The sequence below is a fragment of the Salmo salar genome, chromosome ssa09 (genome assembly GCF_905237065.1).
Source record: "Salmo salar chromosome ssa09, Ssal_v3.1, whole genome shotgun sequence".
Classification (NCBI taxonomy): domain Eukaryota; kingdom Metazoa; phylum Chordata; class Actinopteri; order Salmoniformes; family Salmonidae; genus Salmo; species Salmo salar.
In genome coordinates, this window is record NC_059450.1 from 83,077,906 (window position 1) to 83,095,625 (window position 17,720).

Below are 17,720 nucleotides of genomic sequence, written 5' to 3' on the forward strand. Positions count from 1 at the left end.
ACCTGTTTCAAGCAATGAGCCTGACTCAACAGACAAGAATGTTTAGCTTAAAATGTTGATAAACTATGAGGCTATTTCTTCACATTATAAGCGCAGCAATACGCACATAGCAGTAGGCTATAAGTGTGAATGTACCATTAGCAGGAGAACACCTTTCTCAAAAGTGACTGCAAATGCGATTGTTCATGTAATGCTTTTATTATAAAGGTGCATTTTATGGTGAAAATGATCATCCCCAAATTTGAAACTCATACGCTGTGTATGTATGCCAGTTAGGCAATACACCCAGTTGTAAAGCGTATTATTGCGCTTCATTTTAAAAGTTATTTGGCCACTTAAGCTGTGATACAAACCTTATCAATGGGCAACTCCCAAGTGGCGCAACGGTCTGAGGCACTGTATCTCAGTTTGGAATCCAGGCTGTATCACAACAGGCATGATTGGGAGTCCAGTAGGGCAGCGCACAATTGGCCCAGCGTCATGTGGGTTTGGCCGGTGTAGGCCGTCATTGTAAGTAAAAATTTGCTCTTAACTGACTTAACTTGCCTAGTTAAATTAAAAATATCATATTCTTTTAAATGGGCTAGGCTACATGAGGTGTGCCACAGTTGTCGAAAGGAGGAGCGGACCAAAGTGCAGCGTGTGTGTCGTTCCACATTTTATTTACACTGTGAAACTATGCAATACATATAAATAAACTGAATAACAAAAACAACAAACCGTGACGCAGAGTTAACATACACGTACTCAAAAACAATCTCCCACAAACCCAGGTGGGAAAAAAAAAATACTTAAGTATGATCTCCAATTAGAGACAACGAGGACCAGCTGCCTCTAATTGGAGATCATCCCAAACAAAACCCAACATAGAAATACAAAACTAGAACCTGACAACATAGTAAAACTAAACTAGAAAACCCCCCTGTCACTCCCTGACCTACTCTACCATAGAAAATAACAGCTTTCTAAGGTCAGGACGTGACACAGTTTGATTTAAAATGTCGCCCAAAAAATTATTTGCTGTTTCTTGCCTTAAGCTGGGCATCATTCACAAGTGATAAAATATCATTCACAAATGATAGGCTAATATTGTCACCCATCACACTCTTCTTGATTTAATCTTGTCTTCACATACACTAAATAATGTGTGAAATTTGTTTTGTTTTAGAATGGACCATTATCATGCACCTGTCTCGAAACAGGGGCAGCAGAAATCTATGTCATCTATGCACTTAAATAGAGAAAGGAGGACACTTTTCCTTTGGTTCATTTTCATGGCAGCCAGGTAGGCTATACTCCTGTTGTAAATAGAAGGAATGTGCTTAATATTACCCATTTGGACACAAACCAGGAGATAGGAGCCTGATAGCAGACATGTTAGGATGGGGTACCATGTCAGCACACTGAAGAGTGTGCCTCCAGTGGGGGTACCTGCCCGTCGGTCTGTTTGGCTGACAGTCTGCTTGCCTGCTCGTCTGTCTGTCTGTCTGTCTGTCTGTCTGTCTGTCTGTCTGTCTGTCTGTCTGTCTGTCTGTCTGTCTGTCTGTCTGTCTGTCTGTCTGTCTGTCTGTCTGTCTGTCTGTCTGTCTGTCTGTCTGTCTGTCTGTCTGTCTGTCTTGTGCATACCAACCTGCGTACCAGCCTGTTTGTCTGACTATCTGCCTGCCTGCCTGTCTGCACCAGCATCGTTGGCAGGCTACACACACACACACACACACACACACACACACACACACACACACACACACACCCAGTGGATTCACTTAAGGGGAGCTAGTCACAATTAGCTGTTAACATTACAAGGCAGAATTTAGCCCTGGCCGGTATCCCCCGGGGAAATTAAACCAGCTCTAAATCATTAAACCACAAGCTAAACATTAACAGACATTTGCATTTTTATTGCACCTGAAAAGAATGGCATGACTCCATTATCTCCCAGACACAGAGAAAGAAGTTTCTTAGTTATTATTGTGTTGTCCTGCATTGGAAAAAATTGTGTTTATCCCAGGGAAGAAGCTAGAGTACGAGAGTCCTCGTCGGTTTCATGCCGGCGCTTTGTGGAGGGTTGTGATTACAAAATAAACAAACCAGAAACAGCACAGGCAGAGGAAACAGTGACTGGTTTGTTATGCAAATCCCGTCTTTTATTTCTCCCCAAAATAAACATACAATAACAGACAACAACAGAGGATAGAGGAGCTGAACTGGGGGTAACAATATGAGAGACAACAACAGAGGAGCTGAATACTAGATAATGATAAGATGTATCAATGTGAGTTGATGCTATTAGATAATTATAAGATGTATCAATGTGAGTTGATACTATTAGATAATTATAAGATGTATCAATGTGAGTTGATACTATTAGATAATTATAAGATGTATCAATGTGAGTTGATACTATTAGATAATGATAATATATGTATCGATGTGAGTTGATGCTATTAGATAATGATAATATGTATCAATGTGAGTTGATACTACTAGATAATGATATGATTTACTATGTATAGTATGTCCAGTCTCTTATGGTTACCTCTCCCACTGTCCTTGACACTCTCCCTTCCTCCCTCCCTCCAGGTGAGCAGTATGTGTGGCCACGCCCCCCAGCGTGTGTCTCGCTCAGTGGCGACCTTTCCTGACCAGACCCCTGCTGCCCAGGCGTCCCGCAACCAACAGCCTTTACCCTACGATCCTGAGGAGACCTTGGCTGGTCGCCGCAGGTAATGCTGGGTTGAGAAGAGAGGGATAGAAAAATGGGGGAACAGACAGGGGTAGTGAAGTAGAGCAAAGAGGAATATAGGAGGTTAGAGCATTTAACTATTAAGAAATATTTAACCATCAATAGAGCTATGTGATAGAAGAGAGAGAAAGGGAGAGAGAAGAGAGAGAGGAGAAGAAAAAAGAAAAAGACGTGTTGTTCATGTCATGCTGCTAACTAATGAGGACAAGCGTCATCTTACAGCCCAGTCCAGGAACAAGCTTTAGTCCCTACAGTACCACTTCAGTATTTGACCTGAAGAAATCAGACAGGTGTATGGTTTCACCTATAGCCTTCTAGATGAGATTAGGGGAGCATCTAGCTAACCTTTTGTCACTACGCTTATCTTTCTGTCAAATCTGCAAACACTGAATGGGTAGGAGCTGGGGGAAGGTCTATGGTCCAGATGAATGGGTAGGAGATGAGGGAAGGTCTATGGTCCAGATGAATGGGTAGGAGATGGGGGAACATTCTAAGGTCCAAATGATTGGGAAGGATCTGGGGGAAAGGTCTAAGGCCTAGATGAATGGGTAGGATCTGGGGGAAAGGTATAAGGTCCAGATGAATGGGTAGGAGCTGGGGGAATGTCTAAGGTCCAGATGAATGGGTAGGATCTGGGGGAAAGGTCTATGGTCCAGATGAATGGGTAGGATCTGGGGGAAAGGTCTAAGGTCCAGATGAATGGGTAGGATCTGGGGGAAAGGTCTAAGGTCCAGATGAATGGGTAGGAGCTGGGGGAAAGGTCAATGGTCCAGATGAATGGGTAGGTGCTTGGGGAAGGTCTATTGTCCAGATGAATGTGTAGGAGCTGGGGGAAGGACTATGGTCCAGATGAATTGGTAGGAGCTGGGGGAAAGGTATAAGGTCCAGATGAATGGGTAGGAGCTGGGGGTAGGTCTGTGGTCCAGATGAATGGGTAGGAGATGGGGGAATATTACAAGGTCCAGATGAATGGGTAGGAGCTGGGGGAAAGGTGTGTGGTCCAGATGAATGGGTAGGAGCTGGATGAAGGTCTATGGTCCAGATGAATGTGTAGGAGCTGGGGGAAGGTCTATGGTCTAGATGAATGGGTAGGAGCTGGGGGAAGGTCTATGGTCTAGATGAATGGGTAGGAGCTGGATGAAGGTCTATGGTCCAGATGAATGGGTAGGTGCTGGGGGAAGGTCTATTGTCCAGATGAATGGGTAGGATCTGGGGGAAAGGTCTATGGTCCAGATGAATGGGTAGGATCTGGGGGAAAGGTCTAAGGTCCAGATGAATGGGTAGGATCTGGGGGAAAGGTCTAAGGTCCAGATGAATGGGTAGGAGCTGGGGGAAAGGTCAATGGTCCAGATGAATGGGTAGGTGCTTGGGGAAGGTCTATTGTCCAGATGAATGTGTAGGAGCTGGGGGAAGGACTATGGTCCAGATGAATTGGTAGGAGCTGGGGGAAAGGTATAAGGTCCAGATGAATGGGTAGGAGCTGGGGGTAGGTCTGTGGTCCAGATGAATGGGTAGGAGATGGGGGAATATTACAAGGTCCAGATGAATGGGTAGGAGCTGGGGGAAAGGTGTGTGGTCCAGATGAATGGGTAGGAGCTGGATGAAGGTCTATGGTCCAGATGAATGTGTAGGAGCTGGGGGAAGGTCTATGGTCTAGATGAATGGGTAGGAGCTGGGGGAAGGTCTATGGTCTAGATGAATGGGTAGGAGCTGGATGAAGGTCTATGGTCCAGATGAATGGGTAGGTGCTGGGGGAAGGTCTATTGTCCAGATGAATGTGTAGGAGCTGGGGGAAGGTCTATGGTCTAGATGAATGGGTAGGAGCTGGGGGAATGGACTAAGGTTCAGATGAATTGGTAGGAGCTGGATGAAGGTCTATGGTCCAGGTGAATGGGTAGGAGCTGGGAAAAGGTATAAGGTCCAGATGAATGTGTAGGAGCTGGGGGAAGGTCTATGGTCCAGATGAATGGGTAGGAGCTGGGGGAACATTCTAAGGTCCAGATGAATGGGTAGGAGCTTGGGGGAAGGTCTATGGTCTAGATGAATGGATGAATGGGTAGGAGCTGGAGGAAGGTCTAAGGTCCAGATGAATGGGAAGGAGCTGGGGGAAAGGTCTATGGTTCAGATGAATGGGTAGGAGATGGGGGAAAGTTCAATGGTCCAGATGAATGGGTAGGTGCTTGGGGAAGGTCTATTGTCCAGATGAATGTGTAGGAGCTGGGGGAAGGACTATGGTCCAGATGAATGGGTAGGAGCTGGGGGAAAGGTATAAGGTCCAGATGAATGGGTAGGAGCTGGGGGTAGGTCTGTGGTCCAGATGAATGGGTAGGAGATGGGGGAATATTACAAGGTCCAGATGAATGGGTAGGAGCTGGGGGAAGGTGTGTGGTCCAGATGAATGGGTAGGAGCTGGATGAAGGTCTATGGTCCAGATGAATGGGTAGAAGCTGGGGGAAGGTCTATGGTCCAGATGAATGGGTAGGTGCTGGGGGAAGGTCTATTATCCAGATGAATGTGTAGGAGCTGGGGGAAGGTTTATGGTCTAGATGAATGGGTAGGAGCTGGGGGAATGGACTAAGGTTCAGATGAATTGGTAGGAGCTGGATGAAGGTCTATGGTCCAGGTGAATGGGTAGGAGCTGGGAAAAGGTATAAGGTCCAGATGAATGTGTAGGAGCTGGGGGAAGGTCTATGGTCCAGATGAATGGGTAGGCGCTGGGGGAACATTCTAAGGTCCAGATGAATGGGTAGGAGCTTGGGGGAAGGTCTATGGTCTAGATGAATGGATGAATGGGTAGGAGCTGGAGGAAGGTCTAAGGTCCAGATGAATGGGAAGGAGCTGGGGGAAAGGTCTATGGTCCAGATGAATGGGTAGGAGCTGGGGGAAAGGTCAATGGTCCAGATGAATGGGTAGGTGCTTGGGGAAGGTCTATTGTCCAGATGAATGTGTAGGAGCTGGGGGAAGGACTATGGTCCAGATGAATGGGTAGGAGCTGGGGGAAAGGTATAAGGTCCAGATGAATGGGTAGGAGCTGGGGGTAGGTCTGTGGTCCAGATGAATGGGTAGGAGATGGGGGAATATTACAAGGTCCAGATGAATGGGTAGGAGCTGGGGGAAGGTGTGTGGTCCAGATGAATGGGTAGGAGCTGGATGAAGGTCTATGGTCCAGATGAATGGGTAGCAGCTGGGGGAAGGTCTATGGTCCAGATGAATGGGTAGGTGCTGGGGGAAGGTCTATTGTCCAGATGAATGTGTAGGAGCTGGGGGAAGGTCTATGGTCTAGATGAATGGGTAGGAGCTGGGGGAATCGACTAAAGTTCAGATGAATTGGTAGGAGCTGGATGAAGGTCTATGGTCCAGGTGAATGGGTAGGAGCTGGGAAAAGGTATAAGGTCCAGATGAATGTGTAGGAGCTGGGGGAAGGTCTATGGTCCAGATGAATGGGTAGGAGCTGTGGGATAGGTCTAAGGTTCAGATGAATGGGTAGGAACTGGGGGAAAGGTATAAGGTCCAAAATAATGGGTAGGAGCTGGGGGAACATTCTAAGGTTCAGATGAATTGGTAGGAGCTTGGGGAAGGTCTATGGTCCAGATGAATGGGTAGTAGCTGGGGGAAGGTCTAATGTCCAGATGAATGGGTAAGATCTGGGGGAAAGGTCTATGGTCCAGATGAATGGGTAGGATCTGGGGGAAAGGTCTAAGGTCCAGATGAATGGGTAGGATCTGGGGGAAAGGTCTAAGGTCCAGATGAATGGGTAGGGGCTGGGGGAAATGTCTAAGGTCCAGATGAGTGGGTAGTAGCTGGGGGAAAGGTCTATGGTCCAGATGACTGGGTAGGAGCTGGGGGAAAGGTCTAAGGCCCAGATGAACGGGTAGGATCTGGGGGAAAGGTCTATTGTCCAGATGAATGGGTAGGATCTGGGGGAAAGGTCTAAGGTCCAGATGAATGGGTAGGATATGGGGGAAAGGTCTAAGGTCCAGATGAATGGGTAGGAGCTGGGGGAATGTCTAAGGTCCAGATGAATGGGTAGGATCTGGGGGAAAGGTCTATGGTCCAGATGAATGGGTAGGATCTGGGGGAAAGGTCTATGGTCCAGATGAATGGGTAGGAGATGGGGGAAAGGTCAATGGTCAAGATGAATGGGTAGGTGCTTGGGGAAGGTCTATTGTCCAGATGAATGTGTAGGAGCTGGGGGAAGGACTATGGTCCAGATGAATGGGTAGGAGCTGGGGGAAAGGTATAAGGTCCAGATGAATGGGTAGGAGCTGGGGGTAGGTCTGTGGTCCAGATGAATGGGTAGGAGATGGGGGAATATTCCAAGGTCCAGATGAATTGGTAGGAGCTGGGGGAAGGTGTGTGGTCCAGATGAATGGGTAGGAGCTGGATGAAGGTCTATGGTCCAGATGAATGGGTAGAAGCTGGGGGAAGGTCTATGGTCCAGATGAATGGGTAGGTGCTGGAGGAAGGTCTATTGTCCAGATGAATGTGTAGGAGCTGGGGGAAGGTCTATGGTCTAGATGAATGGGTAGGAGCTGGGGGAATGGACTAAGGTTCAGATGAATTGGTAGGAGCTGGATGAAGGTCTATGGTCCAGGTGAATGGGTAGGAGCTGGGAAAAGGTATAAGGTCCAGATGAATGTGTAGGAGCTGGGGGAAGGTCTATGGTCCAGATGAATGGTTAGGAGCTGGGGGAACATTCTAAGGTCCAGATGAATGGGTAGGAGCTTGGGGGAAGGTCTATGGTCTAGATGAATGGGTTGGAGCTGGGGGAAAGGTCTAAGTCCAGATGAATGAGTAGGAGCTGGGGGAAAGGTCTAAGATCCAGATGAATGTGTAGGAGCTGTGGGATAGGTCTAAGGTTCAGATGAATGGGTAGGAACTGGGGGAAAGGTATAAGGTCCAGATGAATGGGTAGGAGCTGGGGGAAATGTCTAAGGTCCAGATGACTGGGTAGGAGCTGGGGGAAAGGTCTAAGGCCCAGATGAACGGGTAGGATCTGGGGGAAAGGTCTATAGTCCAGATGAATGGGTAGGATCTGGGGGAAAGTTCTAAGGTCCAGATGAATGGGTAGGATCTGGGGGAAAGGTCTAAGGTCCAGATGAATGGGTAGGATCTGGGGGAAAGGTCTAAGGTCCAGATGAATGGGTAGGAGCTGGGGGAAGGTCTACGGTCCAGATGAATGGGAAGGAGCTGGGGGAAAGGTCTATGGTCCAGATGAATGGGTAGGAGCTGGGGGAAAGGTAAATGGTCCAGATGAATGGGTAGGTGCTTGGGGAAGGTCTATTGTCCAGATGAATGTGTAGGAGCTGGGGGAAGGACTATGGTCCAGATGAATGGGTAGGAGCTGGGGGAAAGGTATAAGGTCCAGATGAATGGGTAGGAGCTGGGGGTAGGTCTGTGGTCCAGATGAATGGGTAGGAGATGGGGGAATATTACAAGGTCCAGATGAATTGGTAGGAGCTGGGGGAAGGTGTGTGGTCCAGATGAATGGGTAGGAGTTGGGGGAAGGTCTATTGTCCAGATGAATGTGTAGGAGCTGGGGGAAGGTCTATGGTCTAGATGAATGGGTAGGAGCTGGGGGAATGGACTAAGGTTCAGATGAATTGGTAGGAGCTGGATGAAGGTCTATGGTCCAGGTGAATGGGTAGGAGCTGGGAAAAGGTATAAGGTCCAGATGAATGTGTAGGAGCTGGGGGAAGGTCTATGGTCCAGATGAATGGGTAGGAGCTGGGGGAACATTCTAAGGTCCAGATGAATGGGTAGGAGCTTGGGGGAAGGTCTATGGTCTAGATGAATGGGTTGGTGCTGGGGGAAAGTTCTAAGGTCCAGATGGATGGGTAGGAGCTGGGGAAAGTTCTAAGTCCAGATGAATGAGTAGGAGCTGGGGGAAAGGTCTAAGATCCAGATGAATGTGTAGTAGCTGTGGGATAGGTCTAAGGTTCAGATGAATGGGTAGGAGCTGGGGAAAGGTCTAAGTCCAGATGAATGAGTAGGAGCTGGGGGAAAGGTCTAAGATCCAGATGAATGTGTAGTAGCTGTGGGATAGGTCTAAGGTTCAGATGAATGGGTAGGAACTGGGGGAAAGGTATAAGGTCCAAATTAATGGGTAGGAGCTGGGGGAACATTCTAAGGTTCAGATGAATTGGTAGGAGCTTGGGGAAGGTCTATGGTCCAGATGAATGGGTAGTAGCTGGGGGAAGGTCTAAGGTCCAGATGAATGTGTAAGATCTAGGGGAAAGGTCTATGGTCCAGATGAATGGGTAGGATCTGGGGGAAAGGTCTATGGTCCAGATGAATGAGTAGGAGCTGGGGGAAAGGTCTAAGGTCCAGATGAATGAGTAGGAGCTGGGGGAAAGGTCTAAGGTCCAGATGAATGGGTAGGAGCTGGGGGAAATGTCTATGGTCCAGATGACTGGGTAGGAGCTGGGGGAAAGGTCTATGGTCCAGATGAATGGGTAGGATCTGGGGGAAAGGTCTAAGGTCCAGATGAATGGGTAGGATCTGGGGGAAAGGTCTAAGGTCCAGATGAATGGGTAGGAGCTGGGGGAAGGTCTAAGGTCCAGATGAATGGGTAGGAGTTGGGGGAAAGGTCAATGGTCCAGACGAATGGGTAGGTGCTTGGGTAAGGTCTATTGTCCAGATGAATGTGTAGGAGCTGGGGGAAGGACTATGGTCCAGATGAATGGGTAGGAGCTGGGGGAAAGGTATAAGGTCCAGATGAATGGGTAGGAGCTGGGGGTAGGTCTGTGGTCCAGATGAATGGGTAGGAGATGGGGGAATATTCCAAGATCCAGATGAATGGGTAGGAGCTGGGGGAAAGGTACAAGATCCAAATTAATGGGTAGGAGCTGGGGGAACATTCTAAGGTTCAGATGAATTGGTAGGCGCTTGGGGAAGGTCTATGGTCCAGACGAATGGGTAGTAGCTGGGGGAAGGTCTAAGGTCCAGAGGAATGTGTAAGATCTGGGGGAAAGGTCTATGGTCCAGATGAATGGGTAGGATCTGGGGGAAAGGTCTAAGGTCCAGATGAATGGGTAGGAGCTGGGGGAAGGTCTAAGGTCCAGATGAATGGGTAGGAGTTGGGGGAAAGGTCAATGGTCTAGATGAATGGGTAGGTGCTTGGGGAAGGTCTATTGTCCAGATGAATGTGTAGGAGCTGGGGGAAGGACTATGGTCCAGATGAATGTGTAGGAGCTGGATGAAGGTCTATGGTCCAGATGAATGGGTAGGAGCTGGGGGAAGGTCTATGGTCCAGATTAATGGGTAGTAGCTGGGGAAGGTCTAAGGTCCAGATGAATGGGTAGCATCTGGGGGAAAGGTCTATGGTCCAGATGAATGGGTAGTATCTGGGGGAAAGGTCTAAGGTCCAGATGAATGGGTAGGATCTGGGGGAAAGTTCTATGGTCCAGATGAATGGGTAGGATCTGGGGGAAAGGTCTATGGTCCAGATGAATGGGTAGGATCTGGGGGAAAGGTCTAAGGTCCAGATGAATGGGTAGGATCTGGGGGAAAGGTCAATGGTCCAGATGAATGGGTAGGTGCTTGGGGAAGGTCTATTGTCCAGATGAATGTGTAGGAGCTGGGGGAAGGACTATGGTCCAGATGAATGGGTAGGAGCTGGGGGAAAGGTATAAGGTCCAGATGAATGGGTAGGAGCTGGGGGTAGGTCTGTGGTCCAGATGAATGGGTAGGAGATGGGGGAATATTACAAGGTCCAGATGAATTGGTAGGAGCTGGGGGAAGGTGTGTGGTCCAGATGAATGGGTAGGAGCTGGATGAAGGTCTATGGTCCAGATGAATGGGTAGAAGCTGGGGGAAGGTCTATGGTCCAGATGAATGGGTAGGTGCTGGGGGAAGGTCTATTGTCCAGATGAATGTGTAGGAGCTGGGGGAAGGTCTATGGTCTAGATGAATGGGTAGGAGCTGGGGGAATGGACTAAGGTTCAGATGAATTGGTAGGAGCTGGATGAAGGTCTATGGTCCAGGTGAATGGGTAGGAGCTGGGAAAAGGTATAAGGTCCAGATGAATGTGTAGGAGCTGGGGGAAGGTCTATGGTCCAGATGAATGGGTAGGAGCTGGGGGAACATTCTAAGGTCCAGATGAATGGGTAGGAGCTTGGGGGAAGGTCTATGGTCTAGATGAATGCGTTGGTGCTGGGGGAAAGTTCTAAGGTCCAGATGGATGGGTAGGAGCTGGGGAAAGGTCTAAGTCCAGATGAATGAGTAGGAGCTGGGGGAAAGGTCTAAGATCCAGATGAATGTGTAGTAGCTGTGGGATAGGTCTAAGGTTCAGATGAATGGGTAGGAACTGGGGGAAAGGTATAAGGTCCAAATTAATCGGTAGGAGCTGGGGGAACATTCTAAGGTTCAGATGAATTGGTAGGAGCTTGGGGAAGGTCTATGGTCCAGATGAATGGGTAGTAGCTGGGGGAAGGTCTAAGGTCCAGATGAATGTGTAAGATCTAGGGGAAAGGTCTATGGTCCAGATGAATGGGTAGGATCTGGGGGAAAGTTCTAAGGTCCAGATGAATGAGTAGGAGCTGGGGGAAAGGTCTAAGGTCCAGATGAATGGGTAGGAGCTGGGGGAATGGACTAAGGTTCAGATGAATTGGTAGGAGCTTGGGGAAGGTCTATGGTCCAGATGAATGGGTAGTAGCTGGGGGAAGGTCTATGGTCCAGATGAATGGGTAGAAGCTGGGGGAAGGTCTATGGTCCAGATGAATGGGTAGGTGCTGGGGGAAGGTCTATTGTCCAGATGAATGTGTAGGAGCTGGGGGAAGGTCTATGGTCTAGATGAATGGGTAGGAGCTGGGGGAATGGACTAAGGTTCAGATGAATTGGTAGGAGCTGGATGAAGGTCTATGGTCCAGGTGAATGGGTAGGAGCTGGGAAAAGGTATAAGGTCCAGATGAATGTGTAGGAGCTGGGGGAAGGTCTATGGTCCAGATGAATGGGTAGGAGCTGGGGGAACATTCTAAGGTCCAGATGAATGGGTAGGAGCTTGGGGGAAGGTCTATGGTCTAGATGAATGGGTTGGTGCTGGGGGAAAGTTCTAAGGTCCAGATGGATGGGTAGGAACTGGGGAAAGGTCTAAGTCCAGATGAATGAGTAGGAGCTGGGGGAAAGGTCTAAGATCCAGATAAATGTGTAGTAGCTGTGGGATAGGTCTAAGGTTCAGATGAATGGGTAGGAGCTGGGGGAAAGGTCTAAGATCCAGATGAATGTGTAGGAGCTGTGGGATAGGTCTAAGGTTCAGATGAATGGGTAGGAACTGGGGGAAAGGTATAAGGTCCAGATGAATGGGTAGGAGCTGGGGGAAATGTCTAAGGTCCAGATGACTGGGTAGGAGCTGGGGGAAAGGTCTAAGGCCCAGATGAACGAGTAGGATCTGGGGGAAAGTTCTAAGGTCCAGATGAATGGGTAGGATCTGGGGGAAAGGTCTAAGGTCCAGATGAAAGGGTAGGAGCTGGGGGAATGTCTAAGGTCCAGATGAATGGGTAGGATCTGGGGGAAAGGTCTATGGTCCAGATGAATGGATAGGATCTGGGGGAAAGGTCTAAGGTCCAGATGAATGGGTAGGAGCTGGGGGAAAGGTCTAAGGTCCAGATGAATTGGTAGGAGCTGGGGGAAGGTGTGTGGTCCAGATGAATGGGTAGGAGCTGGATGAAGGTCTATGGTCCAGATGAATGGGTAGAAGCTGGGGGAAGGTCTATGGTCCAGATGAATGGGTAGGTGCTGGGGGAAGGTCTATTGTCCAGATGAATGTGTAGGAGCTGGGGGAAGGTCTATGGTCTAGATGAATGGGTAGGAGCTGGGGGAATGGACTAAGGTTCCGATGAATTGGTAGGAGCTGGATGAAGGTCTATGGTCCAAGTGAATGGGTAGGAGCTGGGAAAAGGTATAAGGTCCAGATGAATGTGTAGGAGCTGGGGGAAGGTCTATGGTCCAGATGAATGGGTAGGAGCTGGGGGAACATTCTAAGGTCCAGATGAATGGGTAGGAGCTTGGGGGAAGGTCTATGGTCTAGATGAATGGGTTGGTGCTGGGGGAAAGTTCTAAGGTCCAGATGGATGGGTAGGAGGTGGGGAAAGGTCTAAGTCCAGATGAATGAGTAGGAGCTGGGTGAAAGGTCTAAGATCCAGATGAATGTGTAGTAGCTGTGGGATAGGTCTAAGGTTCAGATGAATGGGTAGGAACTGGGGGAAAGGTATAAGGTCCAAATTAATGGGTAGGAGCTGGGGGAACATTCTAAGGTTCAGATGAATTGGTAGGAGCTTGGGGAAGGTCTATGGTCCAGATGAATGGGTAGTAGCTGGGGGAAGGTCTAAGGTCCAGATGAATGTGTAAGATCTAGGGGAAAGGTCTATGGTCCAGATGAATGGGTAGGATCTGGGGGAAAGGTCTAAGGTCCAGATGAATGGGTAGGATCTGGGGGAAAGGTCAATGGTCCAGATGAATGGGTAGGTGCTTGGGGAAGGTCTATTGTCCAGATGAATGTGTAGGAGCTGGGGGAAGGACTATGGTCCAGATGAATGGGTAGGAGCTGGGGGAAAGGTATAAGGTCCAGATGAATGGGTAGGAGCTGGGGGTAGGTCTGTGGTCCAGATGAATGGGTAGGAGATGGGGGAATATTACAAGGTCCAGATGAATTGGTAGGAGCTGGGGGAAGGTGTGTGGTCCAAATGAATGGGTAGGAGCTGGATGAAGGTCTATGGTCCAGATGAATGGGTAGAAGCTGGGGGAAGGTCTATGGTCCAGATGAATGGGTAGGTGCTGGGGGAAGGTCTATTGTCCAGATGAATGTGTAGGAGCTGGGGGAAGGTCTATTGTCTAGATGAATGGGTAGGAGCTGGGGGAATGGACTAAGGTTCCGATGAATTGGTAGGAGCTGGATGAAGGTCTATGGTCCAGGTGAATGGGTAGGAGCTGGGAAAAGGTATAAGGTCCAGATGAATGTGTAGGAGCTGGGGGAAGGTCTATGGTCCAGATGAATGGGTAGGAGCTGGGGGAACATTCTAAGGTCCAGATGAATGGGTAGGAGCTTGGGGAAGGTCTATGGTCTAGATGAATGGGTTGGTGCTGGGGGAAAGTTCTAAGGTCCAGATGGATGGGTAGGAGGTGGGGAAAGGTCTAAGTCCAGATGAATGAGTAGGAGCTGGGTGAAAGGTCTAAGATCCAGATGAATGTGTAGTAGCTGTGGGATAGGTCTAAGGTTCAGATGAATGGGTAGGAACTGGGGGAAAGGTATAAGGTCCAAATTAATGGGTAGGAGCTGGGGGAACATTCTAAGGTTCAGATGAATTGGTAGGAGCTTGGGGAAGGTCTATGGTCCAGATGAATTGGTAGTAGCTGGGGGAAGGTCTAAGGTCCAGATGAATGTGTAAGATCTAGGGGAAAGGTCTATGGTCCAGATGAATGGGTAGGATCTGGGGGAAAGGTCTAAGGTCCAGATGAATGAGTAGGAGCTGGGGGAAAGGTCTAAGGTCCAGATGAATGGGTAGGAGCTGGGTGAAATGTCTAAGGTCCAGATGACTGGGTAGGAGCTGGGGGAAAGGTCTATGGTCCAGATGACTGGGTAGGAGCTGGGGGAAAGGTCTAAGGCCCAGATGAACGGGTAGGATCTGGGGGAAAGATCTATGGTCCAGATGAATGGGTAGGATCTGGGGGAAAGGTCTAAGGTCCAGATGAATGGGTAGGATCTGGGGGAAAGGTCTAAGGTCCAGATGAATGGGTAGGAGCTGGGGGGAGGTCTAAGGTCCAGATGAATGGGTAGGAGTTGGGGGAAAGGTCAATGGTCCAGACGAATGGGTAGGTGCTTGGGTAAGGTCTATTGTCCAGATGAATGTGTAGGAGCTGGGGGAAGGTGTGTGGTCCAGATGAATGGGTAGGAGCTGGATGAAGGTCTATGGTCCAGATGAATGGGTAGAAGCTGGGGGAAGGTCTATGGTCCAGATGAATGGGTAGGTGCTGGGGGAAGGTCTATTCTCCAGATGAATGTGTAGGAGCTGGGGGAAGGTCTATGGTCTAGATGAATGGGTAGGAGCTGGGGGAATGGACTAAGGTTCAGATGAATTGGTAGGAGCTGGATGAAGGTCTATGGTCCAGGTGAATGGGTAGGAGCTGGGAAAAGGTATAAGGTCCAGATGAATGTGTAGGAGCTGGGGGAAGGTCTATGGTCCAGATGAATGGGTAGGAGCTGGGGGAACATTCTAAGGTCCAGATGAATGGGTAGGAGCTTGGGGGAAGGTCTATGGTCTAGATGAATGGGTTGGTGCTGGGGGAAAGTTCTAAGGTCCAGATGGATGGGTAGGAGCTGGGGAAAGGTCTAAGTCCAGATGAATGAGTAGGAGCTGGGGGAAAGGTCTAAGATCCAGATGAATGTGTAGTAGCTGTGGGATAGGTCTAAGGTTCAGATGAATGGGTAGGAACTGGGGGAAAGGTATAAGGTCCAAATTAATGGGTAGGAGCTGGGGGAACATTCTAAGGTTCAGATGAATTGGTAGGAGCTTGGGGAAGGTCTATGGTCCAGATGAATGGGTAGTAGCTGGGGGAAGGTCTAAGGTCCAGATGAATGTGTAAGATCTAGGGGAAAGGTCTATGGTCCAGATGAATGGGTAGGATCTGGGGGAAAGGTCTAAGGTCCAGATGAATGAGTAGGAGCTGGGGGAAAGGTCTAAGGTCCAGATGAATGAGTAGGAGCTGGGGGAAAGGTCTAAGGTCCAGATGAATGGGTAGGAGCTGGGGGAAATGTCTATGGTCCAGATGACTGGGTAGGAGCTGGGGGAAAGGTCTATGGTCCAGATGACTGGGTAGAAGCTGGGGGAAAGGTCTAAGGCCCAGATGAACGGGTAGGATCTGGGGGAAAGATCTATGGTCCAGATGAATGGGTAGGATCTGGGGGAAAGGTCTAAGGTCCAGATGAATGGGTAGGATCTGGGGGAAAGGTCTAAGGTCCAGATGAATGGGTAGGAGCTGTGGGAAGGTCTAAGGTCCAGATGAATGGGTAGGAGTTGGGGGAAAGGTCAATGGTCCAGACGAATGGGTAGGTGCTTGGGTAAGGTCTATTGTCCAGATGAATGTGTAGGAGCTGGGGGAAGGACTATGGTCCAGATGAATGGGTAGGAGCTGGGGGAAAGGTATAAGGTCCAGATGAATGGGTAGGAGCTGGGGGTAGGTCTGTGGTCCAGATGAATGGGTAGGAGATGGGGGAATATTCCAAGATCCAGATGAATGGGTAGGAGCTGGGGGAAAGGTACAAGATCCAAATTAATGGGTAGGAGCTGGGGGAACATTCTAAGGTTCAGATGAATTGGTAGGCGCTTGGGGAAGGTGTATGGTCCAGACTAATGGGTAGTAGCTGGGGGAAGGTCTAAGGTCCAGATGGATGGGTAGGAGCTGGGGAAAGGTCTAAGTCCAGATGAATGAGTAGGAGCTGGGGGAAAGGTCTAAGGTCCAGATGAATGGGTAGGAGCTGGGGGAAGGTCTAAGGTCCAGATGAATGGGTAGGAGTTGGGGGAAAGGTCAATGGTCTAGATGAATGTGTAGGTGCTTGGGGAAGGTCTATTGTCCAGATGAATGTGTAGGAGCTGGGGGAAGGACTATGGTCCAGATGAATGTGTAGGAGCTGGATGAAGGTCTATGGTCCAGATGAATGGGTAGGAGCTGGGGGAAGGTCTATGGTCCAGATTAATGGGTAGTAGCTGGGGAAGGTCTAAGGTCCAGATGAATGGGTAGGATCTGGGGGAAAGGTCTATGGTCCAGATGAATGGGTAGAATCTGGGGGAAAGGTCTAAGGTCCAGATGAATGGGTAGGATCTGGGGGAAAGGTCTATGGTCCAGATGAATGGGTAGGATCTGGGGGAAAGGTCTATGGTCCAGATGAATGGGTAGGATCTGGGGGAAAGGTCTAAGGTCCAGATGAATGGGTAGGATCTGGGAGAAATGTCTAAGGTCCAGATGAATGAGTAGTAGCTGGGGGAAAGGTCTAAGATCCAGATGAATATGTAGGAGCTGTGGGATAGGTCTAAGGTTCAGATGAATGGGTAGGAACTGGGGGAAAGGTATAAGGTCCAGATGAATCTGTAGGAGCTGGGGGAACATTCTAAGGTTCAGATGAATGGGTAGAAGCTTGGGGAAGGTATATGGTCCAGATGAATGGGTAGTAGATGGGGAAGGTCTAAGGTCCAGATGAATGGGTAGGTTATAGGGGAAAGGTCTAAGGTCCAGATGAATGGGTAGGAGCTGGGGGAATGTCTAAGGTCCAGATGAATGGGTAGGATCTGGGGGAAAGGTCTATGGTCCAGATGAATGGGTAGGATCTGGGGGAAAGGTCTAAGGTCCAGATGAATGGGTAGGATCTGGCGGAAAGGTCTATTGTCCAGATGAATGTGTAGGAGCTGGGTGAAGGACTATGGTCCAGATGAATGGGTAGGAGCTGGGGGAAAGGTATAAGGTCCAGATGAATGGGTAGGAGCTGGGGGTAGGTCTGTGGTCCAGATGAATGGGTAGGAGATGGGGGAATATTCCAAGGTCCAGATGAATTGGTAGGAGCTGGGGTGAAGGTGTGTGGTCCAGATGAATGGGTAGGAGCTGGATGAAGGTCTATGGTCCAGATGAATGGGTAGGATCTGGGGGAAAGGTCTAAGGTCCAGATGAATGGGTAGGATCTGGGGGAAAGGTCTATGGTCCAGATGAATGGGTAGGATCTGGGGGAAAGGTCTATGGTCAAGATGAATGGGTAGGATCTGGGGGAAAGGTCTAAGGTCCAGATGAATGGGTAGGATCTGGGAGAAATGTCTAAGGTCCAGATGAATGAGTAGTAGCTGGGGGAAAGGTCTAAGATCCAGATGAATATGTAGGAGCTGTGGGATAGGTCTAAGGTTCAGATGAATGGGTAGGAACTGGGGGAAAGGTATAAGGTCCAGATGAATCTGTAGGAGCTGGGGGAACATTCTAAGGTTCAGATGAATGGGTAGAA

General features: G+C 49.1%; 1 protein-coding gene across 1 annotated transcript in view; it reads left to right on the top strand.

Moving 5' to 3' along the window:
• Positions 1 to 17,720, top strand: part of gpc3 (glypican 3) — a 495,734-nt gene that overhangs the window by 174,535 nt on the left and 303,479 nt on the right. The window contains exon 4 of the mRNA XM_045724105.1: positions 2,581 to 2,723. Within this exon, the coding sequence (XP_045580061.1) occupies positions 2,581 to 2,723 (143 nt within the window). The remainder of the gene's footprint in view (positions 1 to 2,580; positions 2,724 to 17,720) is intronic.